The sequence below is a fragment of the Montipora capricornis genome, chromosome 9 (genome assembly GCF_036669925.1).
Source record: "Montipora capricornis isolate CH-2021 chromosome 9, ASM3666992v2, whole genome shotgun sequence".
Taxonomy (NCBI): domain Eukaryota; kingdom Metazoa; phylum Cnidaria; class Anthozoa; order Scleractinia; family Acroporidae; genus Montipora; species Montipora capricornis.
In genome coordinates this window covers 20,366,276-20,388,818 of record NC_090891.1, presented here as the reverse complement: position 1 = coordinate 20,388,818, position 22,543 = coordinate 20,366,276, and the positions used below count along the sequence as shown (strand labels likewise).

The 22,543-nt window shown below is 39.1% G+C and overlaps 2 protein-coding genes across 4 annotated transcripts in view; one reads left to right on the top strand and one right to left on the bottom strand.

Annotated features, from left to right (window-relative positions):
* Positions 1-9,668, bottom strand: part of LOC138017839 (septin-6-like) — a 16,964-nt gene extending 7,296 nt beyond the window's left edge. The window contains exons 1-9 of one of the 3 annotated variants that reach the window (XM_068864829.1): positions 9,332-9,667; positions 9,011-9,246; positions 6,263-6,747; positions 5,240-5,354; positions 4,651-4,710; positions 2,482-2,535; positions 1,773-1,854; positions 683-823; positions 455-500 (exon numbers count right to left, since the gene is read on the bottom strand). In XM_068864829.1, the coding sequence (XP_068720930.1) occupies positions 455-500; positions 683-823; positions 1,773-1,854; positions 2,482-2,535; positions 4,651-4,710; positions 5,240-5,288 (432 nt within the window). In that variant the 5' untranslated portion in view covers positions 5,289-5,354; positions 6,263-6,747; positions 9,011-9,246; positions 9,332-9,667. Of the gene's footprint in view, positions 1-454; positions 501-682; positions 824-1,772; positions 1,855-2,481; positions 2,536-4,650; positions 4,711-5,239; positions 5,355-6,262; positions 6,748-9,010 lie in introns of all 3 variants that reach the window. The other 2 variants (XM_068864828.1, XM_068864827.1) reach the window with 2 other exon arrangements.
* Positions 9,669-9,723: 55 nt separating this feature from the next.
* LOC138017837 (calcium uptake protein 3, mitochondrial-like) overlaps positions 9,724-22,543 on the top strand; it is a 32,606-nt gene continuing 19,786 nt past the window's right edge. The window contains exons 1-10 of the mRNA XM_068864825.1: positions 9,724-10,123; positions 10,913-10,944; positions 11,087-11,165; positions 11,297-11,344; positions 11,472-11,554; positions 13,794-13,835; positions 14,271-14,383; positions 16,004-16,043; positions 17,095-17,232; positions 17,318-17,426. Coding sequence (XP_068720926.1) covers positions 9,856-10,123; positions 10,913-10,944; positions 11,087-11,165; positions 11,297-11,344; positions 11,472-11,554; positions 13,794-13,835; positions 14,271-14,383; positions 16,004-16,043; positions 17,095-17,232; positions 17,318-17,426 — 952 coding nt within the window. The 5' untranslated portion in view covers positions 9,724-9,855. The remainder of the gene's footprint in view (positions 10,124-10,912; positions 10,945-11,086; positions 11,166-11,296; positions 11,345-11,471; positions 11,555-13,793; positions 13,836-14,270; positions 14,384-16,003; positions 16,044-17,094; positions 17,233-17,317; positions 17,427-22,543) is intronic.

Genomic DNA, 22,543 nt, shown 5'->3' with positions numbered 1-22,543 from the left:
GGATGCCCAGGGGACCAACTGGATATTAATTTAACCAATGAGCATGCCATAATGTCTTTCGAAACAATGGAAATCAAAAGGGCCACCGTATCTGCAAAAAGGTCTATTTAAGGTGTGTTATTAAAATAACAGTCCCTTTGTTGTGAGAGAATTTTCTTTGATCCATCAGTGAATCAGTGAGTCTGAAATTTCTTATATTAATTCTAGCTACTAGTAGATAACTCAATTCAATATGTGAGAAAGTGTTGGCTGTCTTAAACTACTTCCCACACCTGTAACATTCAAGAGAGATGTGGTTACGTCACACCCAAGCTACATGCTTTCACAAATCCTGGTAGAGAATCCAGGAAACAACAACCTCAACATAGTGAAATGCAAGTAAACTTAAACTTTTCCAGTAAAAAAACAAAAGATGCATAACTTTTGTTGTAGCGGCAAGCATTGTTGTACAAACCTTTTTATGTAAGGCCTTCATACAAACAAGGTCCAAGGGCTTTAACCTGAATGAAAAAAATATAAAAACATTATAACATATAATGTATTATATAAAGTTTTCAATAATATTATTGCTTTTGGAAGTGTCTTTAAAATGATAGTCACCTGTAAAACAGTAAAAATACTCACTACGAGTTACATAAATATTAACTAATGAACTAACAAAAGTGAGAATTCTAAAACTTACGAATGACCAATGGGAGAGATGAAGTACAGGCAGACATGCACACGTGTGTCATTGAGTGCATTCAGTGATCTTCTTATCTTCAATTCTTGTTGGAGATAGTTCTCAAACTGTGCATCAATGTACTCCACAATTGGACTGGCACTGTACACAAAAGGTAATAAAAGTTACATTAAAAGTAATCATTATTATTATTATAATAATATTCATCTTTATATCATTATTTTATTTTCTGTAAGTGTCTATGTTGCAGGTCATTTTGTTCCTTAGGTTAAATTGCAACCAAACTAGGTCATTTTGTTTCAACCTGGGTCAACTTGTGTCAACCTAGATCAAGTTGTTTCATCCTAGGTCAGTTTGGGGCAGGTACAAAACACAGGTCACAGGTCATTGTTTTTAATTACCAATACAGAGACAACCCTAACCGTTTACAAAATAATGCTAACATTAGACCTAAAAACTTTTATTTAGGCCTTTTTAGGCTTAAAGTTAGCTTTAATGAATGTTTAGGATACTATGATCTCTAAAGGTAAAACAATGACCTGTGACCTGGGTTTTGTACCTGCCCCAAATTGACCTTTTGAAACAACTTGATCTAGGTTGAAACAAATTGACCCACGTTGAAACAAAATGACTTAGTTTGGTTGCAATTTAACCTAAGGAACAAAATAACCTGTAACATCTTCATAAATATAGCTACATGGACTAGGTGGCACTCCCTTTTTTACGGAAGTATGGAGGAGTGGGCAAGAACGCTCGCATCCCACAACGTGTCACAGGTTTGATTCAGAGACCTCAGAGTTATGATTATGTTTCCCCAGTTTGTTGGGTTTTTTCTCAGATCCATAAACTCTTGTTTTACCCTGTCTGAAAATGCCATCCTTTTTTCATCTTTCAGGTTGATGTAATTTTTACAGCCCCCATTACTTTGTCTCCAAATTATAAAAACTCCAGCCCTATGTGTAAATCACAAGAGTTTCAGAGTCCACTACATTTCGCTTTTCATGAGCAACTTGGGAAATCCACTAGAACAGAAATGAATAAGCAGAACTTACAGTTGTAAAGCTATTACATTTTAATGATATGGTGGTACCTGTCCTGCTGGTTAATTTGGTCCCCATAACCAACAGTATCCACAATTGTCAACTTCAGCTTTACATTGCTTTCTTGCAAATCTACCAAACATTTATAAACATGGAGATAGACAATCACAAGAAAGTTCACTGGCTTCTGACAAGACTACGTGAACTTTGCTACAACTAACATTATACACACAATTCTAATCGGAACAGGAGGTTAAAAGCAATTTAACAGAGTTTACAACTAGGAGCAGCTGAGGTCAGTTGTTGTCAGCGGTTTTGTTATATTTGAGCACATGTCAGATTCCTTGTGCTTTGGGTTGAAGAGGTCAGTTTTTTTGCCTTTCCCCTCCCCCCTTCTACTTTCCACTGTTTATCAGTGTGACAGGTGCCTATCTCCTCTGCTGCGTGGAGGCTCGTGGCTGAGTTGTCAGGTTTTGCCAGCCATGGGTACAGTCTCCATCTTGGAACTGGAAGCCAAGAGAGGAAGCACCGGGATTCTCAGGCACCCAACTTCTACTTAGCGACGCAGTTGTTAACATTATAAGTATAACCAGTAATAATAAACCTTTGGCTACTGACCAAACTACATACCTTGCTACAACTGGAAACATAAGCTAAGTACATACAATTTGTACATGATTGACAGCTGCTATACACACCCAAATATTGGGCTATTACACACCTGTTTTATTTTGCATGCAAGAGTGGTTTAATGCTCACCATATGTGTGATGCTCAACTTGAACCCCAGGAAGCTGATGAGAGTGAGGGAGACCTGGAAATTTGAAGTTTAAGAAATTTGTCCACAATGCTTATACATTTAAAGTGCTACTATGATCAAATTTTTATTCCTTGAATTTTTAGGTTTTTTCAGGAAAGATTAAAAATGCCATTCAGTATTTGGAAATATCTGCATTGGTTCTGGAGATATTCAAGTTTGAAAAATGTGTAAAATATGAAAATGAGGGGGACTGATGATGTCATTAACTCGTCCCAATATAACATCAAGTATATAATAATAATAAATTAGAGCTATCTCGGTCAAATTGCAGCAGAGACCATTGCCTTGGTGGCTAATAGTTATACAGGCAACACATGTACAGCTGTAAAGAAATTGGTTCCCATGGCAACTCACTCTTTTCCAGTCCCCTCCATCCTGATTTCAATATTTTTGGTGATCTTAAGCTAGGAAAACATTTAACAAAGCCACAAACTCTGCTTACATATTTATCTGCTTGCAGGATCATTCAGACAAGGCACCATTGGCAAATATCAAAATACCAAAGCAAAGACTTAAATATCAGGAAGGTCTGGAACCAAGTGTGTTGCCATGGCAACAAGAGTGGTATGCTAATATTGTGTAGCACATCTACTAGAATCTTGCTGCAAAGAATCAAGCATTTCTCATACAAACTGGCTCACCATATTTGACCAAAATTCGGTGGAGTTTATGACGTCATCACTTGGCTCATTTGCATATTTTAAAAACTTTAATTATCTCTGGACCAAAAAGAGATTCTTCTCTTACAGACTATATGTTTATGTCCTAAAATGGCTTAGATAGGAAATATGCCAAATTTCGTCATAGTAGCACTTTTAACACCAAGTCAAAGATACTTAAAATATTGACGGCTCACCTCAGGGGCTTTTCTGGGCCAATGAAATGTTGATAAAAATAAACACAACAAATTTCTAGGAAAGGCATGCATATTGGCTATTTACATGTACAAGGGCAGCCAAGAAATTTAACTTAGGACTACAGAGAGAAACTCCAGCTAGTGGCCAGATTTCAAGTCCAGTACATTGCACTAACTGATATTTAACCCATTCACCACTAAAGTGGCCCACATCAACAAGTAAAGTCATCTGACATTAGGACCTGTTTAGATTTTCTCGGGTACCCCAGACAGCCCTCCTCCCTGAGACAACTTTACTGAGCATTTACATACGTGCCAACTCTCCCGGATTATCCGGGAGTCTCCCGGATACGGAACGAATCTCCCGGTCTCCCGTACGGGTCATTAAATCTCCCGGATAAAAACGACTCTGAACCTTTTACAGACGTTTCTCCATTCTAGACTCAAATTGCATCCCCAAGTTTTAAAAAAAATCGATATTTTCAAACTCCTTTCATTGTTTCTTAATGCACTTCTTCATCTCTGAGTTTCAAACACATGTTAATAGAACTAAACAAAATGACTTCCTTTGGCTATCATAGCCATATAACTGATCGTTTGATTGGATCTCCGATTAACCAATAGAAATTCTTGACATAAGTACCCTGTTTTCCCACAAATTCACAATGGCGGCAGAAAATTCTTGTATTCTGAAGGAGCTGCTGGGGGATGGGTGGGTGCGTTTAAAGGGGGGGAGAGGAGGGGAGGGGGAGTGGGTAGGTTGATCGAGGGGGGAGGGGAGGGGAGACCAGCTGGAAAATATCTCCAGATTTTAGATCTCCATAGGTTGGCATCTCTGCATTTATATGAGAACTGCGTGACCAAGACAAAGTTGAGCCTACTTAATTATGCATACATGCATAGATGTGTCTTTAAAAAAATACACATCAACATTTTTTGCCCCTCTTACAATACCTCTCCGTCAGGAAGGAATGAAGGAAGAAATGCGATGTTATATGCTATAGAATACTTATAAAATATTTATTCAATTCCATAAAGTTCAATTCAATTAAGTCATGCAAAATTAAAACACTTTCTTTCATTTTCTTTTTAAAGAAGTGACCACCCCTATCAAAGCCACCACACAATACTAATTAATAATTTCATGACAACAATGCATGAAAACCTCACTTCCAGTCTTAATCGAAAGCTTGTGAGGAATTTGAAAGGAACCATACCAAAGAACCTTCACTATAGCAATGTCAAGTATGTACCTTCAAACACAGTCTTGAAAAGGCAGTCCATAAGTGTTGATTTTCCAATTCCTGTTTCACCTGAAGGCAGAAATGTTAAAAGATTGATTTAATACAGACTGAATGAAAATGTGACCCATTTGAATCAATCAACAACACAATAATTTTTACTCAAATGCGCTTTCTGCCACCAAAAATGCAGTGAAAATGTTGAGAGACTTCTGCAAAGAGCAAATTTCAAGATCTGGCACTTTTTGTGCAATAAATTCGTACATAAGGTGGCACTTGTAAATAATTTGATATATATTTTGGTTGGGAGGTATAACACACACATTATGACTGGCCCAAGGAAAACAGTGAGTTTTGTTTCCCCTCGACCCACAATTTTCCCTAGACTTCACTTCTGGGAACATTGGGGGTCTAGGCCCAGACACAGAGTTCCGACAAAAATCCGACTAGTTGGAATCTACTTATCCTTAGCCCGGGCGGTCGGATCTAAAATGGAACGTCCCCAGTCACTATAAACGTGACGTGCTTAGGATATCAGCGCTTATGTTTTAATTGAAACAAATTTTATCTTTTCCTTTGTAAGAGTAAATCCCTTGCTCACCAATGCAGAGAATATTAAAGGCAAAGCCTCTATTTACTGATTTATTCATGAGTTGGTCTGGCAAGCTGTCAAATCCGACGTGGCCTGCGAGTCGAAGCTGCCTCCCATCAGCTCCCTGAAAACGAAAGAGTCGGCTCGAAAACCAAATGATATTCGAAATAAGTTAAAAGGGATATGAAATGATATAACAGATACTTACAAGTGTCCTGCAGTAATCTGTTACGGCTGAAGCCATATTAATCACACAATAGCACTAAAAAATACAACGACGGCACCCACTACGCCAGTTCTGTAGTTTTTCACTTCCTTAGGGGCTGTTCACATGAGGTGGGGGACCCCGGGTAGGTGAGGTACGCGATCTATTTCTTTTTCTTGATTGTGTTCCCATGAGAGGTGGGGTACCTCACCGAAACCGCAGGCGGGCTGTCTGGTCAGCCAGGCCGGGTAACCCGCTTGGGTGGGGTGAGTTTTCTACGTGATACATGTGAGTACCCCACCTGACTGGGGTGTTGTTCATTTTAAACCTCACCCCAGCGTCACGTGGTTTTTAATATTGCATTTGAAGGCTCACTGTGTTTTTTATTGCGAGAAGGCGGGATACCTCACCTACCCAGGACGCGCGTTCTTGAGAACAAAGACCTAAACATATAACCGAGGCAGAGAGGACAGCGGGAGAAATAAAGACAAATACCAATCTCGTTCCCAAGGCTTTTCACAGCCGAGAGTGGGACGCCCGTAACGCCCGTCGCATTCTCGGAGGTGAAAAGTCCTGGGAACGAGATTGAATAAATGCGTGCTCGGATTTCTCTGTAAAACTAGTGCAAAGTCTTCGGAACTATTCAGTATTGTGAATTTTTGTTCAGTGGCAAATTGTCTGAACGGTGCAAAATGACTACTTGCTTTTTGTTCAGACAGCCTGAACTACTACCAAACTACGAGTTCTTGCTTCCAAAAAATTTAAAAGAAAGAGGCATTCAAAGACTGAGAATTTCAGGAGCTAACGATGGGCTCCTGATCTAGTACCTGTAGAACTGTGTGGAAAAAGTGATCCAGCACTTTCAATAAATGAACGACTGGGTGTCAGATTGGGCAGTTTGTTCGTGATTTTGAGTTACGATGGTTGTTTTGGTCTTCGTACCCTTTTAAAAGACATAAAGAAAAAATGCCAAAATTTTGGTTTATTTGACCTTTAATGTGAGAGTTCAAAACCCAGTAATCACAACCACAGTACGTAACAAAATGAAAAAGCAAAAAGAAAATGGATCGAAATCCACCAATCATAATACAAAGACTTGACCTTTTGACCCTTGACGGCAACTGTGACAATGAAGAGCCACAAAGCCCCCAGTTCTATCCAGGGATATATGTCGCTCTTGTCACTTTGCTCATATATCCTGTGTTAACCTGCGTAGCAGAACGCAGCTTCAGTGGCATGAAGAGACTAAAAACCCCCTCTTTGAAGCACTATGAGTAGTGAGGAGAGGCTGTACTCTTTGGTCATACTCCACCTGCACAAGCACAAGAATGTGAATATTGACAATTAACGTAGTTTCCGAAATTTGCCGTCGTAAAGGGGGACGTCTCGCCCTTTTCCCGTAGCCACATTTACAGTTTATACAATACACTAGTCTAATAATTATGCACTTAGGGACTGTGCAATAATTATCAGGAAGGGGGGGTCCTAAAATGAGCTTCACCAAAGGAAAAATTATATAGGTCCCCCCCTCCAGCAGCGTCAAGATTAGCTGTGACCCCCCCTCACGTTCTCTCAAAATTATGATGTGCCCCCCCCCCCCCTCTCTAACCCATACCTTTAGATATTGAAAAACTTGAGAACAGATACCAATATCTTTTATCCGACAACCCTGCTTGTGCAGGAAGGTTTCTCCGAGAGGATTATAAGCCAGCTCCCCATGATGACAGCAGCATCAGACGTTGCAAACAAGAGGCAAATGATATCCAGGACAAGCTTAATGCTGTCGTAACCAAGTTAGAAAAACACTGAAGACTGGCCTCAGCTGTTTACACAATTTTAATGCTGAACAACTTCATTCAATAAAGTCTCAAGTCGGTTTAAACTTTCTGCATCTTGTAGAAGACCTGGATAGGGTGATGGCTTAATATAAAGCGACATTTCCTATTGGTGCCAAATCTAAAGCATCCAAATCAAGAAAAAAGAAGGAACAGAAGAAAAAAAGGGAGAAGAAGAGGATTGCTGCCTCAGAAAGCCGTAGGACCCGAACCTGTATAATTTTTCGGTCTTTGGGAGGTGAACCCATTGATGACAACTATGAAACAGAAGTATGTGGCATTCCTCAGCTAGAAACTGTAGACCTAGAAACCCTCTCGCTGTTTAAATCAAGAACAGACCTGGCATGTCTGCGGGACCTCTTAAATGCCAAATGTTTTATTGGCAAAGCTCACAACGTGGTTTGTGACTTCTGTGCATGAGCGATTGTTTCAATCTATCATATGCTGACATTCTAAGTATAAAGTTAAAGCATGTGTTTATGTTGATGCAATATTTAGACATTATGGATGGTCAAAGGCGTGGCATCTGTCTATTTGGAAAAAGTTTTATTTATTCGTTATCGAATTTGTGAAATTTAATTAAGACCTCCCCTCAACTTACTTGAGAAATCTAATGTAGAGCCCCCCCTCCTTTCCATTATTTTAACTTAAGGGCCCCCTCCCCCTCTGGTTTTAGGACCCCCCCTCCTGATAATTATTGCACAGTCCCTTACATCAGTAGTACAGTCGGACTTACAATGCTTATCCCATTGGGCTGACGTGTGGCAAATGAAATTTAATGAATCAAAGTGCAGCGTTTTGTATATTGGTATTAAAAGACAACCCTAAGAATACCTACATGATGAGCCATAAACCCTTGCAAGTGTTTGAAAAGGAAAGAGATATGGGAGTGGTTGTTTCAGCTGGTGATACCCTTTGTTGGGAGGAACAATTAGGAGGAATGATTGGAAAAGCAAACCAAATGACGTCATGGATCATTAGGAATGTCAACAATATGCTTGGGACCGACAGCTTATCAAGGCGAACTCGTGATCTTAATGTCTCTTCTCATCATCCATTATGATCAGTGCATGACTTCTTTAGCAATAGAGTTATTAAATATTGGAACCAGCTGCCACTACGGGTGCATATTCAACAAGTATCAATGCCTTTAAGGCTGGCCTTGACCTCTTTAAGTTATCTAAACCTGATTCGCCCAATGGATTCTGTACATTGCGATACAAATGAACATTTAGCTATAAAAAATTGCGAAAAAAACTCTTCTTAAAAACATTTAAGAAATTTCGTAAAAACGGTTAAAAATACACCTCAGAGAGACTCCATCAGTGCTAAACTCTTTCTTTAGCTTGTAGCATATTTTTATGTCACCTTTTTTCCTAATGAACTATTGTTTTTTCTTGTATTGATAGAATATTCACACTGTGTATTTTTTAGCCGTGTCTTTTTAAAAATTTTTTACGAAATTTCTTAAATGTTTTTAAGAAACGTTTTTTTGCAATACTTTATAGCTAAATGTTTCAAAAAGTCGCTTCTTTTTAAAAGTGAACATATCAATTATTTACTAGCCAATCGCGATGATGCCATGCGGCAAAATGCTTTGATTTACGAAACCTTCCCGTGGAGAACATGGGAAATGACATTTCCAAGGCCCCAATAATTTAAATGTTTCGGGGGAACATACCCCCAGAGCCCCCTTAAAGGCTCTTCGCCGCTCGTTTCACTTCGCCCTCCCGTGCGTACCTAAACGGAAAAACCACGCTACGCCCGTAGTCGAGGAATTGAAATGTTTCAGTAATTCGCCAGGAATAAGACCTCAGTCTTCCACATGTGCGCTGCAATTCGATCGAGATCACCGTGACTTCATCTACTGCGTCGTGAACCGGTGACTCAGTTGGTTGAGCATCGGACTGTCACGCGGGAGCTTGCGGGTTGGAACCACGGCCGGATCAACACTCAGGATCTTAAAATAACGTTAACTGAGGAAAAAATTATGTCTTTGTAAATTCATCTGCAAATGGTTAGACTCAGTTCAAGTCTTATCAGATAAGGAATATATCTCACAAATATCTTCCATGTTCATAAGTTCCCTGTGGGACGTTAAAGAACTCGGATACTATTCGTGAAGAGTAGGGGATGACGGTCACCGGTGTTGTGGCTGTCCTTTGTGAGTGTATGGGTGGGTGGGTAGAGCAGGTCCACATCAGACACATCAGCTGAATAGCTGCCAAAGCGTCTTCCTCAACCAGCTCAAACAAATAAATAACAAACAAGTCCTTCCAAAATCTTCTACACTACTCTTCCGACAGGAAACAGAAAAAGGAAAGATCCGAACGGTTCCTTGAACTGTTACGGCGGAAAATCCACAACTTTGTGCCAATCCAGCTAAGCCTCGTCTTGGTTCCAGGACAACAACGCCGACTGGCCAGTGGCCAGCAGTCACTTTTAGAGCCCAGTCTTTGCAATAATATTTTATTTACCAATTCTCACCTGAATTCTAACCTCGAAGAATGTGTATTTCCTTTAAATGTGCGGACATTTGGTTATAAAAGCTGACGGGAAACTACATTCGATCGTTCTTTCAAGCTATGTTCTCCTCGTTAGCGAGTAAAACCTCCCTGCTTCGTATCACGGCTGTCGGAGTTGGTGGAGTGGCCGGATGTTGCCTGCTTTGGAAGTCAGCAGGCCACATCCGAACGTCGTCTGTTCACAATGTTGTTCTAGCTAAATCTGGTGATCAGGGGCAAACTCCGCGAAAGACAAGGTTTGATCAGTTTGCGACCATTGAAGCGTATGGACAGTTCTTGATGACACCCGCTGATTTTCTAGAATCTGTTATGCACCGGAGCTCGCAAGGTGATCATTCAAAGGGAAAATGAGTTGTGGGGAGGGGGAGGGTGGTTGGGGAAGGGCTCTGTTTTACCAATACAGAAACAAACCTAAACTTTCTTTAAAGTTAACCTTTGGCCTAAAAGCTCTTGTTTAGGTCTAATTTGTAGGTAAAATTGAAGCAAAATATCACCTTGTTTGTAACTGGAATAACAAAATAATCTCTTATTCATCGGCTTAACACATATTATTATACATTGTTGTCACCAGCTCGCTTCTGATTGGCTATAAACACGCAGCTAATTCTTGCTTGCTCTGTTTCTCTTCTGTCATACCTACAGACAGTAGATTCTATATATGTAGAATTGACGTCATACCTTCAGACAATAGTTTTATGCATACAGAAGTGACGTCACCTAATACACTAACCTGCAGTTTGATCAATTTTGGTCTTGGCGGAGCTCAGCTCAGGAATATTCATAATAAAACAGTTATTGGATTCAGTTTTCGCACGATAGTGATAATTATCATGGCCTCAGTTTGTGTTATCCGCACTTTACCTGACACCCATTACACCTTATTAGAAGAAAAGGATACTAATTATAACTATAAATGGGCAGGTCCTTTTCCTCCTTTTTAGCAAATGGGTGGCATATGAAAGGACACTTGTAATAACATTGGATCACTCGTGATATACACTAGACAGGAGTGCCTAAACTATGTCTGATCCAGGAAGGAACTTCAGAATTTGGGGCCTTGTGACTTGGAACTATAGTGACGATCATGAATTCACTTAAGTATCTTTCTTTGTGGTAGGGTGGAGTCGCAAAAGATCCTTGCCAGATACAGTAAGTATTACCTTGAGTTCTTTAAAATGTTCTTTAAAAATTCCTGAAAAATGTCTCAATTATGATGTTTTTATAGTGATTAATGTACCAACCAGTGTTTCCTTTATAACTGTTACAGTATTTGTAATCTCACTTTTCAAAGGTTGTTTCCCAAACGGTGAAAAGTACTCCACGAATATCAAAAGGATCACGGAAGTTTTTTCGGACTTTGCAAGAGAATGGTACTTCCATATTCTCGAAACATTTTAGAATTTGATGTTCTATTTGTAGCTGTTGGTTGATTGATTGATTTCATGTACAGGTATATTATATTTTAATTTTGTAAGCACATGCTCTGGTTTTTTTTCTGCAGGCATAATCACATTCTCAGAATATTTGTTCCTTTTGACAATTCTTACAAGTAAGCCTCTGATTTCAAGTCCAACATCAGATGATAATTGATTAAAATCTTGGTGTTCAAAGATTTCATTTCCAGTTCACCTAAATAAATCTTACTCCATGCTTTTTTTAAATTTTGTGTTCTCCAGAGTCACAAAGAGGCTTGGAAATTGCTTTTAAGATGTTGGACAAGGATGGAAATGGACGGCTTTGTAAAGATGAGTTTTTTGTGGTAAGCTTTGATCAGTTCACGTATAAGAGGAAAGGAAAGGAAAGGAACTTCATTTAAGTATCTAGTTGTTCTAGCGCTGGAGTACTAATTGGGGACACTGTAAACTGAAATTAACAATTAACGCAAATGAAGTCAAATATTGGTTTTAGAGGAGAGGGGAAAACCAGAGTACCTGGAAAAAAACCAACAATCTCAAACCAGGTATGATGCCGAGTTTGGGAATCAAACCCAGGCCAGATTGGTGGGAGGTGAGTGCTCTCACCACTGTGCAGTTGGGAGAGGTTTTTTTATTGTGAATGGTAAATTTCATATTTCATTTCACATTAAATGTAAAAAAGACATGCCAGTGTTTTTACCTTGGGAAATGTGTTTTGAGTACCAGGCACCATCTGTTGCTACTTTGGTTTGAAGAATGATGAATGTACTGATGTGACTTAAAACATTGTCCTTGAATTGTGAATAATAAACTGTGCTCTAACATCTACCTTTACTAAGCTACACCCCTTCTGCCCCAGTGAGTTATGGTGTACATGTACATAAACATCATCTGGTGTTAGATGTAGTAAAATTTATAAAGTTGATCTGAGGAGTGAAAGAATTTTAAAGGCATGTACAGAAATAATGTAATTTATTTCCCGGGGGGGGGGGGGAGGGTACTTCCTATTAATGGGCGAATGAGGGTGTGCCGCTGGATTGGGTTGCATTTTCATAACTGGATTGACTATAATGGGGTTGCATTTTCAACAGAGTTCCAGACAGAGTTACTAGAATGGGGTTGCAAATGGAAAGATTTGCAGTAAAAAAGTTGTTACAGAAAGAACTGTAGCGCTGTTGATTCATATTTACTAGTCACTTTACATTCCGTTTTGAAATCACAAATACATGTAAAAGTCTTTATGTAAGGTTTATGCATAAACTGAAAGTGACTAAGTTGGGGTCGCTAAAATTACATTTACCCAAAAGTGACAAGATGGGACAAAGAGGATACATTTTCACTCTACAAGGTGGCATTGGTTGTTATATTAGGTTTCACAGTGAAGAAAATTGTTTGGATAGTACAATATTACTGTGACATAGCTGGGAAAAAGTAAGGAAAATGAACTATTCCCTTATCCACAGAGAAGAATAGTAGCCCAGTGATTCCAACCCTGTCAAGTAAAAAGGGGAGGTTTTAGGGGTGGCATAGCTGTGCCCATGAGTACCACAGGAGGAAGTGTCTAGCGGGGTTCCAGGGGCATGCTCCCCCAGGGACAAATAATTAAGAATAACTGATGTGTGCCTCTAAGATGCCATTTCCCGCATTTTGAGATCACAGTTAACGGAAAATAGTAGTCTTTAGAGTTTTTTAACAGGCAGTGAAAGCTAAGACCTATTGATCCCACAAATAAAGTCAAAAAGTCAAGGCAATCTAGTGCATTACAGCACCCAAATTTACCACAAGCTCATGCCAGAATGCCAAAAGGGTAAAAATGACTGAGAAACCACAGAAAAACAGCAAAGAATTGTGTTAAAAAGGCTGGTTAACCAAAGAAAACATTATTAAGCGAAAATGGGAGGCCGGAGAGATTTGCCCTAAAAGGGGAGGTTTCCAGCCAAAACAGGAGGGTTGGATCTCTGGCAGTCTCCACCAAGAGAACACAAGTTGGTGGTCATCTTTTTGGCAGTCAGCTAGTTTTTATAAACCTGCAGGTTTTATATACATTGTACTTCTCAGGACTTAAAACAGATCAAACTTGGTTTTTGATCCAAATAAAATCTAGAGCACAAAAATGCTTTTTTAAACCACTTTTCATGGCTCTCTGACGTTTTTACCCATTAACTACTGGGGGTTCCCCACTGACAAGTAAAATCGTCTGGCGTTAGACGGTTAGGCCGGTTTGGGTGTCAAAGGGTTAATTAATTAAAGTGGCTCATAATAGTAGTTCTCAGGTCACAAGACAAGTCATTACTATGATCAGGGCTACAGCAGTCGATGAAAGCTAATTACTTGTAATCGTTATTGAACGTTCATGTAAAAGTTCAACTGTAAACAACAACACATGGGGACTGAATTACTCAACAATAGTTCTTGATTAACATTTCTGTCCTCTTGGAGCTCAAGTTACAGTAGATTACCTGGGAGTTTGTAATACTGGCTGATGCTGGGTAGAGATGAAAGTTAAGAGGGAGCCTGATACCAGTAATGGTCAGTAAGAGCTAAAATACTAATACATGTATTTATTCATGTTTTATTTCATAGTTTGAGGATATGGTAAATAAAAAATCTTCTGCAAAGTCAATGGTAATTATCCTACATGTAACTGACATTTAACCTACTGCATTTCACTGAAAAAAATTGTCAAGACATGTTATCTTAAGTAAGAATAATGGACTTGCATGACTGGTAAGTTTGATATGAATATTTCCATGCAAATGTCATATAAGATAATAAGGATACACATCCCATGAGTTTCCAGTTGGCTGTTCCCCCTTTGATTGCTGTTTGATTATTTTATTTTTATTCGTGTCCAATAAAATATGAAAATGAAATAAAAATGAATGGGATTGAGATGTGACTTACCTATTCCCTTTGCTGTTGGCTGTTGAAATCTTTTATTTTTAAAACAGAGGTGTTGCTTCATATTGCACCCATCACATGACTAATTTTCTTTGAAACTTACTTATGGATCTCTCTGCTAACTGTACATAACATGTGTACAAAATTACTGTTTCTTAGGCTATACATAAAGGAGAGAGGAAGAGGGATGACTTTCTCAGTAACACCACACTTAAAATGCATTTCTTTGGTTCAAGAGGAACTGGTCAGCTAACCGTTCAGCAATTCAGCAAGTATGTTTTAGTCTTGGCTATTTTTGCAAAAGTGCAACTATGTGAAGAAGGTCTCACGTGTGTGATTTCTAAAAAGGCATTTATCATATCTCTCAGATAGTACATGAGCCATGATTGGCTAATTTAGCGGGCTGTATTCTACAGTATGGTCCACTGTCTGGCCAGCTAAATTTTAGCTTTTCAGGCAACATTTTCCATGTTGTTTGTGTGAAATAAACTTGTGAAACTGTTCGAATATTGCAAGCAAATGTTTCAAAAAGCCGATAAGATAAATAGAAATGGAAAGAGGACTTGAACTGCGCCTGCGTGACTTACTTCCCTTGCATTTGCATTGGAAGATTGTACTTAGTTTGTTTCCATATGCGTCGTACGTGTGAACCAAGCTTAATGCATCTTGTTGTCTCTGTCGTGGTACAGATATCTATGAGTTTTATCAACTTAACTCTCCTTGTAAAGTGCATAAAAGGTGTAATCTCAAGTAGAAAAATACCATAACAAGTACTTTTGTTAAATGTAATTTATATCCTAACTGTCAAATTCTTGTGGGATCGAGGAAGGAGGATCATACGTAACATTCATTAAACCTTGATACAGTTTCCTAAGAATATTTATTACACATAACATGAGAATTTTATTCCATAAAGCTCATTTGTACAAATCTATACGCTTTATTTTCACATGTGGAAAAGGCTTATACAGCCAATCAGAGTGGCGTACAGCTATTTCACATGTGGAAGTATAACCAATCAACGATAGCGTAAAGGCGTTTCCATGCCAATCACTCGTGCATCTCGTGCATCTCGTGCAAATCGTACTTTGTTATTGAATTAAATTAAATTTGCATTTGGTTCTATTGTCAGTGAGTTTTTGTTTCTAATTTGCGTTTAGAAAACTATTTTAATGAAAATTTTCGTCTTATATGTAATAAACAGTTCACGACATAGAAAGTGCTTTGTACGGGGTTTTATTCACACATTGTTTGTGTCAAAAACCCTCACTTGCTCGTTCCTCGCTTGTTCGGGTTTTTGACACAAACAACTTGTGAATAAAACCCCGTATGCCGCACTTTCTTTGTGTCAACAAATGTAGTTGTGGTCCAGTGGTTAGGGTAAAACAGTGTGGCCCAGTGGTTAGGGCGCTTGCATTGAGATCCGGAGATCCCGGCTTCAAGACCCGCTCTGACCACTCGTTGAATTTGATCGTGGTATTCCCTGGTTCAACTTCCCAGCCGCACTTGTAAATAGCCAACTGGTTTGCCTCCAGCCAGTTGGGATTCTTAACAGTTGTTGTTGTTCTGTTCTGTCGTTTCGTTGTGTTTCATTGGCCCTGAAAAGCCCCTATGGGGAGCGGTCAATTAAGTATGTATTGTATTATTGTATAAAATGAATTGAGAAAGTTGAACAATAACACTACTCTATTGCAAAAAACAATTAAGACAAATTGAAACTTCGCTCTTTCAGTTCGCAACTTCACTCTGCGCTTAGCGTAGTTGGTTACCATGACCGTGGTCCCGGAACCAATCAGATTGCAGGATTCTCAGGATACCGCCCGCTCAACTTCGCCCGCTCACGATCAAAGAAATAAATAAAACATTTTAATTTTACCTTTATTTTTTGACAGATTCATGCAAGATCTTCAACTAGAAGTATTTGAAATGGAAATATCCTTTATGAATTCTTCCGAATATATCTATATCAATTTTTAAGGTACATGTACTGCACTGAATTTTTTAGGTACATTTCAAACTTAGTCCAGGCCGTATTTTACAAAATATCCTTCTTGGTTTTTTGATTACTTTGTTCACCGAAGCCGCGCGTGAGGAGAACCATGGTCCGTCCTTACCTCCTTACTCGTACAACCGGAACCCGTGTTTTTTGGCGGGAAGCTGCGTAGGCTGGAACCCGCGATTTTTTTGGCGGGAAGTTGCATGGCCAGCGTACTGCATTTGACTCTGCGTTTTAGTAAAACAAGCAAAAATTTTTAAGACAACCAAAAAATCCCAAAATATGTGACACAACGATGAAAGAATACAAAGGAAAAGAGAAAAAATACTAGCAAGCAGGCGACAACAAGTAAGCGATGCTCAACGTGAAAGAGAGCAACTGAGAGCACGAGAAAACAGGCCAAAATGAAATATCAGTGACAAACTGTCAGAACAGCGGGAGAAAGAGCAAGAATGACCTCGAATAACAAGACGAAAATTAGTAATGAGCAGCGAAAGAAAGAGAAAGCACGAGGTCGAGAAAACAGGCCGAATAATGGTGACAAAAAACGGTGAAAAGATCAAGAAAGAGCACGAGAAAATTAATGAGCAGGCCGGAGTGGTTGTATGGTAAGCAGACTTGTTATAAAATTAAAATATCTGAAAACAAAAACATAAATCAAAATTGAGGACACAGCAAATGAGCAGCACAAATAGGCCATTCTACAGTTGTTTGCTCGGTGACCTACAATAACCTATGAATGACTGCGAGGCTGCTGGTGACCTATGTATTGATACAGACCTCACTGCTTTTATCACGTAAATTGTGTTGTTGTAATTCTAATTAGCCTACATTAACATCAGAAAGGCACAAAGGTTTGTAGGGTCACTGGCAGCCTCGCTGCCATTCTTAGACCAGGTAACTTAGCTACAACTTTAAAATGGTCAATTGGCGACCTTCTCCCTTAACGTTTTAAGCACACATTTGAAATTCCTTAATCCAACTCACTTCATGGAATATTCAAGAGGTATGCCTACCATACCAGAAGAAAGTTTTGCTCGCTTACTTCTCAGATATACTTCACTAGAAGAAGAAGAAGTGGAGAAATATTTGCACAGACTTAACAGCCGTCTCAGACATAGAAAAGTGAGTCGACCTCTCCTAAAAGAAAAACCTTTATCGATTAATTAACTGTCGACTTAAAGTACTTATTTTCCTTTTACACTCACAGGGTATCACTCTGGAACAATTTCTGAATTTTGCGATGTTTCTTAATAATCTGGAGGATTTCAGTTTAGTTATGAAAATTTACTCCATAGCTGGACAGGCAGTCACACAAGGTAAGAAATGTACGTGTATGCTGTGCTTTATGGAGGATTCCCTACGTAGGTCGGTTTCAGTTTATAAGTGTCGTTAGCCAATCACAATGGACGCAGAAAATTCGAATGAACCAATTGAAACCTGACACTTATTCAGCCAGCCAACGCAAAAAGAAAACGCCAACGCGCCAGATCTGCCTCCTTTTGATTGGTTAAAAATGTGGCGGGAGCGTTTTTTTGTTAATCACTGAGAAAAGTAATTCAATTGACCAAATGCAAAAATGGCCACCAACAAATTATTCTTTTGTCTTTGTGTTAATTAGCCTAACTAGCCTCGTTCACACGCGTAAAATTGAAAGAATTTGGGCTGTAAAACGAGGCTAGTTAGGCTAATTAACACAAAATGACGCTCACATGATTCATATGGGATAAAAATCTAGCACTTCACATTACACTCTATTCAGTTAACTCTGTTTAAAATAAGTGCTACACGGCCAACGTTTGTATAGACGTAACCTTTCCTTGTACTTGTACATGTTCATTGCCGTGGCTTTGGCGTCTTCGGTTCCCACGACCTGCTCCCGTCTGACTTTGTGGCTCAGTCGGTAGAGCGGCGGAGATCTAACCCGAAGGTCGTGGGTTCGGTTCCCACCCTGGTCAGAGTTTTTCTCTGTCCTTGTGTGGGCCCATTTCCGTCGGCGGGGCTAACGCTCACATGATTCATATGGGATAAAAATCTAGCACTTCACATTACACTCTATTCAGTTAACTCTGTTTAAAATAAGTGCTACACGGCCAACGTTTGTATAGACGTAACCTTTCCTTGTACTTAATTAACACAAAGACGAAAGAATAATTTGTTGGCGGCCATTTTTGCATTCGGTCAATACGAAAGTAATGCTAGAGTATATTTTAATATCTATGTACAAGCTGACGTCCGATCTCACCCTAGAGAAAGAATTGTAAACCGCCATAAGACTTTACGTGTATCAACCCTACGTGATGGACATTTGTTACCAGTGTGAACAAGACCTTAGGCTAGATTTGTGCGTTTCATTTCAATCGGTTTTAACGCGACAGACTGTTTCATTACATTGAATACAGGACGTTATTTGATGAAAGCTGGTAGTACTCAATGACCTAATCTATGAGCTCAAAATCGTTTGAATGTGATTATCGATTAACCGAAAACAATCGTCCTTATATCGATTAATTAATTGGATATCCGATGATCTATTCCCATTCTCACCCTTTTACCTCAAATTAATGACCGTCGTCTGAGCGGGACTTCATGGTTTTTCTGATCCTACTCTTGTTTAGAATGGTGTCAAATCATCTGACCAATGATCAGCTTATTCATGATGTCTAATGTTATGCGAATCAGGCCAGTGGTTCAGGATTATGGGTATCCATCCCCGCCAAAATTCAAACTTGTAGTTCTTAAATCAAAACCTTCAATTCAACCGTTCTATCTTGCAATTTAAACTCGCAGTTATTAAATTCAAACAGTCAATTTGTCAATTCAAACATTCAATTCGTCAATCAAACATTCAATTCCGAATTGAATGTTTGATAAACGAATTGAATGTTTGAATTACTAAATTGAATGTTAAAATGACGAATTAGATGTTTCAGTTGCCGAATTAAATGTTTGGACTGCCGAATTGAATATTTGAATCGCCGAATTGAATGTCTGAATTGACGAATTGAATGTCTGAATTGCCGAATTGAATGTCTGAATTGCCGAATTGAATGTTTGAATTGCCGATTTGAATAATTCAATTGACCAATTGAATGTTTGAGCTGACAAATTGAATGAACAAAAGAACAAAAAAAAAAAAAGTCTCTGCTTTCGAGCCAGAAGGCTCATCAGGCCGGCGCTTATCTCCGGTTTCTGTAGCATGAAGCGACTAGGAGTATTTATACTCCCCCCTGGATGGGATGCTAGTCCATCGCAGGGGTACCCCCAGCATTACGCCGGTACCCATTTATACACCTGGGTGGAGAGAGGCACCGTGAGAGTAAAGTGTCTTGCCCAAGAACACAGCACAATGTTCCCGGCCAGGCCCCGAACCCAGACCACTCGATTCGGTGTCGAGCACACTAACCATGAGGCCACCGCGCCTCCCACGAAACATGTTTGAACTGACAAATTGAATGAACAAAAGAACAAAGCGAACATAACAATACCTAATCAACAAGGCCTAATCAGAATAACAATGGTTCTTTTTGTCTTCCACCACTTTGACCCGGTACATGAAAGTCTACCTAAGGTTTGGGCTTAAGAACAACAAGTTTGAATTTTGGCGGGGATGGATACCCATACAGCCTACACTTCTTGAATAAGGATAATAACATACGTAATTTTGCGCATACTCAATTTGATGGACTTCAACAACAAGATCCTTTAGGATACCAGGAGTCCATTACCTGTGTATAGGCTCCTGAGGATACGCATTAGTTTCCACCTGCAAAGAGAGAGTTCTAATCGATGCGGGGGAAGGTCACACATTCAATTTATTAAAAGAAAATCGACATGTTTTTTGCACCAGTACCAAATGACGTTAGCCAGGTTTAAATTGAATAGAGATAGGAAATAAAAAAACATTAGTGCGTGTTATAAACGAGACGTTTTAATGCACTATATCTTAGAGATTTTAAGGTAGTCAACCGCTTTTAATGATATTTTCTTTAGTATATTCGGAAGATAAATTGACAGAGACATGAATTTCCAAAATACCAGGGTCTGCCTCTTATTAACGAACTCCGCATTTTCCCATTCCTTAATGTGCGATGAAAAAGTCATCCGTCTCCAGAAGAGAATCTTGTGGAGTAAAACTATGTGAGAGATCTTAGTAAGAACATTTTGCATAAAACGAAGTCTGAACGTTACGTTGAACTACTTATTTATATCTGTTGTGACCTCTCTCTGTGGACACAAGTGATGCTGAGGACGCGACTAGGGTAAGGGGTTACTTGTTACGCTTACAACTGTAATTTGAGCCACGAGAAGTCAGGAAAAAGTTTCCCACACAGATTTAAAATCTATATAAAAAAAGAAAATATGATGACATTTAAAAAGAAAACACGATGATAGGTTGAGTTTCCGTCCATCAATGAGCTTCACGCATGTTTACTTGAGACACATGTACGTGATGTCCAGTTGATAAAAACATTTTCTACGAATTTGAATAACAGATTGATTTAGCGTGCAGAAAAGTTGATATTTTGTTGTGCGCTTTATTCCTTGAGCAATTCCTACATTCCCTTAACGACAACGACAATAATGCTCACGGAAGGGCAAGAATTTGATTTAGCGGAAAAGTTCATATTTTGTTGTGCGCTTTATTCCTTGAGCAATTCCTACATTCCTTTGACGACAACGACAACAAAGCTCACGGAAGGGCAAGAAGTAATTTCCCATGAGCTTATGAAACGTTCTGGTGGTTTAGCTGTGCTGAAAATTATGTTCTGTTGATAATGATCGATGCTGCATCCTTCGCTGGTAACCTGTTAGTCTGTTGGGCCGGAGACCTCAAATCACCAACTTCCAACTTCGCACAGTTCTACACTTTATGAATTTGACCATGAAGGCGACTTGCCTGATTACGTAACGACATTTGACAGGGTGTGTTTGTGCGTATAGTAATTTAAACCCTCGGGGAGCTTTTACGAAGTTACCGTTGTAGACCTTAAATAAGGGTGTTTGCATGCGCACCTATCTGTAGATTTATCACGAAAATTGAACTCTTGCGCCTTCTTTTCTTCCGTTTTTTACCTGCTTGCTCGTGCATAGAAAATTGAAGACTTCATCATTATTTGAGGGTGGGAAAGGGTTTTTTTCGCAAACCGTGAATTGCCTTTTTTATTTCCCGTGAAATGGCTCTTTTTTCTCTCGTGAAACGTGATTTTTACAATCACTGTGAGCCGTGAGTTTTGAGAGTAAATATCCATGAAATGAGAACGGGTGTTTAATTCACCGTGAACTGTGATTTAGTTTCATGTTTTTGTTCTTTTTTTTCTTTTTCGGGAGGAGAAGCCCGAGAAATTATAACATTAGACTGTAAATATAACTTGACTCGGCAGTGCAAGACATCAACAACATAGATCTGGATTCAATCACTAAAACGTGAAGGTCGCGAGATTCTTCTCAATGTAATCGTTCTGATGAGTTTCTTTATGACAAACGGCTGTAGCTCTTAACAAACGTAAAAACATTTATTTGTGTAAAAAAAAGTTTTTTTTTTGTGAAACGTTAAATAGTCATTTTATTGTCCGTGAAATGTGAAACGATCATTTTATTTTCCGTGAAACGTGATCAACACCATAATCACCCTCTTATTTGTGCGTCAAACATTTTGGCCTCAAAAAACCAAACCAAAAATGTACGTGAATGAAAAGCTGCATGAGCAGACATTTATTTGATAACTTGATTCTTGCGATATATGCTCGCTCTTAAAAATAAATAGCGTGTCGAGTTAATTGATTGCTTTGTCACAGGCATAGAGAAAATGTTTTTTCGTATACACTGCTACTTAATCATGAGTTCCGTAACGTTTTTTCGTTCGCACGCTAACGCAACATTTTGCTTCGAAGCAATTTCCAGAAGGCGAAATTGCTTCTGAATTTTACCAATACTTGCTTCATTGGCGAATGTTTCCTTGTTTTCGTGCTGGAAGAAGCGTTCTGGGAAACCAAACTGGACGTCAGAGAAACCCCTCTTTGCGTTCTTGGAAATCAGTGACTTGAGGTTCTTTCTCATTGACTCTACAGAATAAAGCGAAATATATATCATGGCGGTACCCATTTCGTCGTGGTGGGAGTTGTTAGGCCTTCCTAGCAGTAGTATTCAGGCCAGATGCTCCTTTCATAGAAGCCTTTAAGAAAATTGTGCCGCCAGGACGGAAACGTTCAACTATGATTCTCACTACCAAAATAGCGGGTACTCGAGACAGAAAGGGGCCTGATTATTTCAACCTGAAAGGTTTTCAGAATCTGTAGACGGTCGCATACCATCCGAAAAAGGGCTGAATAATTTTATGCAAATCAATATTATTTCATTTCAAGGCATGTATTCTTTCTCATTATACGAAAACAGTGCACGATTTTAGTCACTAATCTGTGTTTTTAAAGGAGAG